The sequence below is a fragment of the Triticum urartu genome, chromosome 5A (assembly GCF_056163025.1).
Source record: "Triticum urartu cultivar PI428250 chromosome 5A, HENAU_Tu73, whole genome shotgun sequence".
Taxonomy (NCBI): Eukaryota; Viridiplantae; Streptophyta; class Magnoliopsida; order Poales; family Poaceae; genus Triticum; species Triticum urartu.
In genome coordinates, this window is record NC_141877.1 from 94,345,253 (window position 1) to 94,352,566 (window position 7,314).

At 44.7% G+C, this 7,314-nt stretch overlaps 2 protein-coding genes across 2 annotated transcripts; one reads left to right on the forward strand and one right to left on the reverse strand.

Annotated features, from left to right (window-relative positions):
• The first annotated feature begins 1,741 nt into the window (after positions 1–1,741).
• Positions 1,742–2,807, forward strand: LOC125555703 (uncharacterized). The gene has a single exon (XM_048718570.2). The coding sequence runs from the start codon at positions 1,789–1,791 to the stop codon at positions 2,368–2,370; it is 582 nt and encodes a 193-aa protein (XP_048574527.1). The 5' UTR covers positions 1,742–1,788; the 3' UTR covers positions 2,371–2,807.
• A 3,579-nt stretch (positions 2,808–6,386) lies between these two features.
• On the reverse strand, positions 6,387–7,004 carry LOC147970443 (uncharacterized). The gene has a single exon (XM_087523439.1). It carries the CDS (start codon positions 7,002–7,004, stop codon positions 6,387–6,389), a length of 618 nt encoding a protein of 205 aa, XP_087379565.1.
• Between the last annotated feature and the right edge of the window lie 310 nt (positions 7,005–7,314).

Consider the following 7,314-nt stretch of genomic DNA (forward strand, 5'->3'; position numbering starts at 1 on the left):
TCGATAAAAACAAATCTGTCTTACATAGCCGGAGCGGTAGATATTTAAAGGAGATTGTGAACCGACTAAAACTTGCACCTGACGTGATGCTAACAAACCCTATGAAAACTGACCCAACTACTACTAGCCATATATTATTAGGACCATCTCTCTCTCAACCATACTAATTAAGACAATTTTTCTAATAAAATAATCCGGAAATGTTGATCATGTAGGATCTGACCCAACAAAAATAGATCATGTATAGGATCTAACACAACCTTACTACGAACTCTTACCAGCCAGGTTACAACTACATGGTGGTGTTCTGAAGTTTGGCTTGATGTCCTCTTTCAGTGCTTCAGCAGAGGGAATTCGAAGACCAAAGGAGTCAATATAGAGTATAGATGAAGCCTGTACAGTTGCGTGCGTCGGCACCTTCAATTCCTTGGCACTCATGCTATTGTGCCTCACAATATTTTGAGTATATGGCACAACACTAGACACCTCCATGGCGTTTCTCTCTTTCCTAGTAGCTACAACACCATTGGCTACATCAGTTATACATTTGAATGGGCTCCACTTAGACACAGATCGCAAAGCACTTGAATGGTGGATGGTTCGCCAGTACCTACCAGCACCAGTAAAAAGAGCTTTCTGATGTCATCTCGTAGGTGCAGATGAACGCCGGGATACAAGATGCTTTCGCTTGGCCGTGCAATGTTTCAGGCTCATACTCTGTGTGATCCACGTACGACCGGCTCTGTCAGGGACTTGTTTGCTTCCCTCCCGTGACCTGCATATGGAAGTGTTGGGCCCCTTGAAGCGTAAAATCTTTGTTTGGTCGGTCGTGCAATATCAGATTTGGACTTCTGAATGTCGTGCATGTCGCGGTCTTTAGGACATGCCATCTCCCTGTTATATTTGTCTACATGAGGAGGGTAACGCGGAGCACATCCTCCGGCAATGTTGCTATGTGAGGGAGGTGTGGCATTGGACCTTGGATCACTTTAGGTTGCAACTACTGAGGCCTACATCCTCTCGGATACGGTGGTGGTTTGGTGGATTCAGTCCCGAGAAAGATTTTCAAAATAGGATCGGAGAGGTTTTGATTCCCTAGTTGTATTGACGGTATGGCCCCTTTGAAAGTAGAAAAACGCTAGAGTATTTGGGAGAGTCGGTCAACAACTCGGCCCTTAAGAACTGGTTACTCAGATCATCTCGGAGATAAAGAGCTGAAAATAGCGGGTGCACGTGAACTTCAACATTTTGCGAGAGAGTAGGCTATTGTGTATTGTGTGTGTTGGTGCCATGTGCTAGAGTCTTTGTTCACATTGTGCTCCGGCTTTTTGTAAACTTTTATTGCTCCCTTCCATAAAAATATGATACACCATTGACATACTTTGAAAAAAAAAACCTTCACTCACACATGGATATGCAGAAGTTTCATGAAAAAAAAAGGAATCCGACTCTACTCCTGGCCCTACCTGGATGGAATGTGGCTTGTTTGTTGGACCGGCTTGGGAGGGAATTGACCTCATTAATTCCTGTGCGGTTTTATTAGATTTTTCTTTTTTGACGTGGATTTTATTAGATTTTTAACCGCCCGTAATTTTCCCCATATGGTTCAGTTCCACCGCGCGCGAGGTAAAAAAAAGAAAAACCGTTACTTCCGTGGATCCCACCCTCACCAGGGAGCCTTGCCTATTTCAGAGCCCGCCCGCCGGCCTCGCAAGCGAAGCGAAACATTCAGAACCCCAAACCCAACGCCACCGGAAGGAAGCGAGCGAGCGAGCGAGCGAGAGAGAGATGGCGGCGCAGGCGTGGAAGACACGGTTCCGGGAGCGGGTGGTGCAGGCGCACGCCCGCTGCCTTATCATCCCCGGGAAGATAGGCCACGCGCGGGCGATACTCGCGACGCCGCTGCGCGGTCCGGTACTGCGCAGCAGTCCCATCGAGATCGCGGAGAAGTCGCTCGACGACGCGGCCAGCGATCTCTACACCGCCGCGTCCTTGCTGGGGAGCGCCACGGAGCTCGCGCTCCGCGGAGGCGCCACGGAGCTCTTCCTCCCGTCCAACCCGGTGCGCAGCGTCCGCCTCCTCCCCGGCACCGCCGCCGCGCAGCGGCGCGCCTGCCACAAGCTCCTGGCTGCCAGGCAGCTCGCCGAAGAAGCGTACGACGCCGTGGAGCTGTGCTGCGACCTCCGGCTGGGGATCCGCTGCCTGCTGGACATCCATCGTCTCCCCGGCGTGCCCGAGCTCATCGAGGCCGAGCGCCTCAGGACCTACGACCTCCTCGCCAAGGTGAAGCAGACGGCCGACGGTTGCGTCTGGCTGGTCGCCGGCGCCCTCGAGGACCTGAGGGCTGCCGTGCCCGTGCGTGCGACTTGATCGCTAGCTACTTCTTGTGTTCTTGCGTAAGCGATGGAACATGTCTTGCGTTTTTTCTTGCATGTTCTTGTCTTCTTGCGTACGCGTTCAAACTGTCGATAGTTTGCTGCTGCTGCTGCTACCTGGATTCTATGAATGCCGCGCTAGTTTTGTTCGTACTGCTGGTTTATATGAATCCAAGACTCCCAAGATTTGGATTCTATGAATTCTGTGAATCCAAGATTTCCAAACAGTACGTGTAATATAATGGTTTTGTTGGTGGATGCCCAATGTGTTGGAGTTAGCATTATCATGACGAATTAATTTGGTTAATGCTCATGGATTGCTGTTTCAAGAACAGAGAGTTGCTATTAGCGGCTCAATTCTGCTAGCTTGATTTGGATTTGCAACTTCATCCCCGTTCTAGTTTTGTACTGCTGGTTTCTGTGAATCCAAGACTCCCAGGATTTGGATTCTGTGAATTATAAGAATCCAAGATTTCCAAGCAGTCTAATATAATGGTTTTGTTGGTTGATTGATGACGCATTTATTGGATTTAGCATTATCATGACGCATTTGGCTAATGTTCATGGATTGCTGTCAATGTTCATGGGGTTGCTTTGCTGTTTCAAGAACAGAGAGTTGTTATTAGCTGCTCAATTCTGCTTGATTTTGGATTTGAAACTTCATCCCTGTTCCAGCAGAAATATAGCTTGGACTTGAGCTGGTATTTTAGTTCAGTTTTGTGGCTGTGCACAACAGACAACAGCATGGTTTTTTTTTTACCCAAAGTATGACAATGATTTGTTGCCGCAGTTTGAATTCTCTTCTCCATACAGCCACGCCCATAGCTTAGATGGCAGTGGGTTCGTCCACATTTTACAAACCGTGTCACACAGCTTGCTTTAAGCACCGACCAAGATATATGCGATTTTTTACCACTGTGAGCATATTGACCACTTTTAGTTCCAACAAAGATGGACTTTGATCTGAGGACGCTCAACAAGTAGTACAAGGAGGGATCAATTTCACTTTTATCAATGTTCTTTGTGCATCATACTTTTTTAATGTATGAAACGAGATTTGGTTCCCGCTCCAAAAGACGAATGTTGAGAAATTACAATGGTCATGCTGTAATATTGCACTCTGTTTATCCAACGTCTTTGGTGATTAAAAGAGATCAGAAGATGTTCATGGAGATTGCTTCCTAATACATTATTCTAAAAATTATAAAAATTGGGTGGTGGCATGGATTTTATATTCAGTCGTGAAATGGTTATCTGTGAAGCATGGGCTCACTTCTTAATTTGTTGTCTGTATTTTCTAACAATTGGGTGATCTGTGAAGCACATGGATTTTATGTTCAGTCATGTATATATTGGTGAAGAAGAAAATATAGTAAGTAGAAATTATCATGTTAATCATGCATTGATCTGAAACATGACAGAGCAAAATGATTAAGAACAAAAGGAAGGGTGCTATCTGCATTAAAATAGGATTGCACAATGAAGAATGATTGAAGCTAAGGGTTCAAAATGCAAAAGACAAGCACAATCCCACAGGAGTTGGACGTCTAATTAGTTGTGGTTTTTCATTTTCGTTAGTCCATCATGACCAAATTGGAGGCAGGAACATCTCTGAGAATTTTCATCAGCTGCACGCAAGTCAGAGTTTCAGCAAGGAATCACCAAAAACAGGGCATGCAACCTACATCTGGGAATGCAGAAATGGCATACACCAAGGATAATCTAGATTTTCAGTCAAGGGATCACAAGAGCATGCCAGATTTAAAAGAAACCAATTGATATAGAAAGTTAGAAACCAATCACATAATAATGGAGTCCCATGCCACAGTGGTGACGATCAGAGCAGTGATTATCTATTTCCTGATACCACATTGAAAAGCCTACAGAATAAATAACTTAACAGATTGAACAAATTCTCAGCAGCTTCTCTTCATTGAAGAATCATCATTTCAAGAGATGAACGTTTGCAGGAACACAAAACTGTAAAGAGAAACTAAAGCTAAGTGTTTGTATTTTTCAAGGTTCAAACTGTCGTTTGCATAGTAGTACTGCAAGCTTCTTTACTACAGCATGGACAATCAATCCATTGTTTCAGAAACAATGCATCACAAAAAGTATCATGTAACTCAAGCCAAACAATAGACGACATAACAGAAGGTAATTTTACACCATCTCTTCAACCAAAAAAACTTACTGACAGAAGCGATGGCACCACAACAGAAAGGTGTAACAGCTCCCGGGTGCCTAGGCACCCTCTATGAACAGTAAATTCAAAAAAAAATAGAAAACAAATTCAAAAAAAAACTTTGCAACATCAAAGATGGTTAAACTTTGTAGGTTATTGCAAGTTTTCATGCCAAAATATCATGTAGAGAAAGGTGTACAAACGAGTTTCAGATTTTAGTGCTAAAAATGCTTGAAACTTCAAGCACTGAAATCTTTTTCGTGTGTAGAGCTCCTCGAATGGTTTTTTTTGGCATGAAAACTTGAAAGCACTTACAAAGTTTAATCATATTTGATGTTGCAAAGTTTCATTTTTTTTGAATTTTTTTTCTATTTTTTTGAATGTACTGTTCATAGAGGGTGCCTAGGCACCCGGGAGCTGAAAAACCACTCTCGGCACCACAATTTCATCGATTTTTCATCAGTTGAGCTTGGCCCTCTACACCACCAATGCTGACTGCATTTTGAAGGAAGAGACTAGAGGCCAATGGCAAATGTGATAAATAAAGTATAAAAATAGGGCATATATTTGAACAAGTTTTATGTGCAGAAGAGAGTCGTCAAATAGTCGAATGACAGAAAGGATGTATTTCTCCAACTCCCCAGAACAAACCGGAGAAATAAGCACAGATCACCCCAAATCCCACAACAGCATGGGACTCAAACAACTGAAAAATCACCGTGCAAACATGAGAATCAGGTACCTTAAAATTGGAAGAAAGGAAAGTTTTGCATTGACTACCTAATTTGGTAATTTTGAGTGTCACGGTGTTATTTGACACAGCTAGGATGTATCCCAACTCTATTGCTCCCGGTAAATACATTTTTTACGCTACATGAAAAGGTGACTACAAAATTCCTCTTTTGTTTTTGTTTGCAAATCCCTGTTTATATCTGTTGAATGCAGGCCCATTCCTTCACAATTACTTGTGATACAAGCACATGGTGTAATCTAGGTCTGGACGATGATATAGATATCTGAAACACCGGTAAAGAAGAACAACAGAACACACCTAGATGTTTCACTTGTATGGTGGCTATTTCCTAGCACCCAAGAATTACTTGGTTGCAAATGGCAAACAAAATATTACAAAAATAGCATAAATGAGCACACTGTTTGGGAATTAGAAGCATCCAGCAGGATGTATGATACAAAACTTGAGTGCACAGTATGAATGTTCATATCTAGATAGGAAGTGAGTTAACGAGACTTATCGTCTGCAATAAACTATGGTTCGTACACTTGAAAACGTGTAGGAGGCATATACAATTTGCAATGTTCATTCTATTCCTTCAGGCAAACATGGTTCAAAGTTTCAGACCTGAACTTTGTAACATCCAAAAGAGCATAAGATGAGTCTTCATTCAGCAGGCAAAGTAAATTGTGCAGCTTATATGTGAATATAATGTTCACATGACATCTACTCATAAAACTACACTTCATCATTCATAGAGGATAATAGACATGGTTGTGCCACGGTGTAAAAAAATTGTTCACCCTAATAGATGATCCAATTGGTTCACATCAATACAAATACAAATTGTTCACTAGCAGCTATATCTTCCTGGGTCTACTCCATCAAGTTTTCCTATTCAGTATTTTGTGTAGGGGTGGGGGGGGGGCATATGTCCCCTAGCCATGATGTAGCTGTGCCCATGCGTTAAAGAGCTATGGGGATGTTTGGTTTGTGACAAGGCTGCCCTAGGTTTCATGCTATAAGTGGGACGATATGCAGAGGACAGTGGTATTCCTTCACAATTACTTGTGATACAAGCACATGGTGTAATCTAGGTCCGGACGATGATATAGACGCCGGTCTCAGACGAGTAGACGCGGGCGGAGGCCAGGTCAGCACGGCCGCCGTGGCTGAACGGCATGGCCACGAGGAATGGGCAGCAACAGCAGTCGAGGCGGTCCTCGTTGCCGACCGCGCGGAGGACCGCGGCGTTGAAGCCGGGTTCGCACTCGTACTCATTGAGCGCCGGGGGCGGCCGAGGCAAGCACCGCTGCTCGCCGGACATGAGGTGTCGGACCAGGAGATTCCCGGCGTTCCTGTTTTGGAGGAGGGCGCGGCCGTGGCGGCAGTCCAAGGCCCACCAGGAGTCGTGGGACATGGTGGGGGAGGGGACGGCGAAGGCGTCGGAGGTGGGGACGAAGAGGGGAGGCCCCGGCTGGTTGTTGATGAAGCCGAGCACGAGAGGCGCCCCGTGGAATGCACGAAAGCGGCGGAGGAACCGGGCGTCGTTGATGAGGCGACGCCAGTGCTTGGAGACGAGGGAGGCGCGGAGGAGGTGGATTGGCTCAGGCGGTACGCACAGGAGGATCTCCAGGAGAAGGTCGTCATGCGGAAGCGGAAGATTAAGAGGCGGAGGCGAAGCGGCGCTGCGGCCGGAGAGGTCATTCATACTCCCTCCTTTCCAGTTTATAGGGCTTATCTCAAAATTTTAGATTTCCCGTTTTATAAGTCTCAATTTGATTGTTTCCCATCACATGTTCAGATTTCAAGGTGCATTAAATCATTGCATACGAGGATTAAGAGAAAGTTGACCAATGCATATACTTTATTCATGCATGCATTGCAATTAATGCATTGGAAACACAACTTTGTGAAGAAAATGGGCACATTAATTGAGTGCTTTTGCAAACTACAAAAATTATTCCACCACTCATCATCTACCTTGGTTGATGAGGTTTTTGAATTGAGCCCTATAAACC

What these genes read in the sequence shown, in the direction of transcription:
- LOC125555703 (XM_048718570.2), top strand. Translation starts at nt 1,789, where the DNA reads ATGGCGGCGCAGGCGTGGAAGACACGGTTCCGGGAGCGGGTGGTGCAG.
- LOC147970443 (XM_087523439.1), bottom strand. Translation starts at nt 7,004, where the DNA reads ATGAATGACCTCTCCGGCCGCAGCGCCGCTTCGCCTCCGCCTCTTAAT.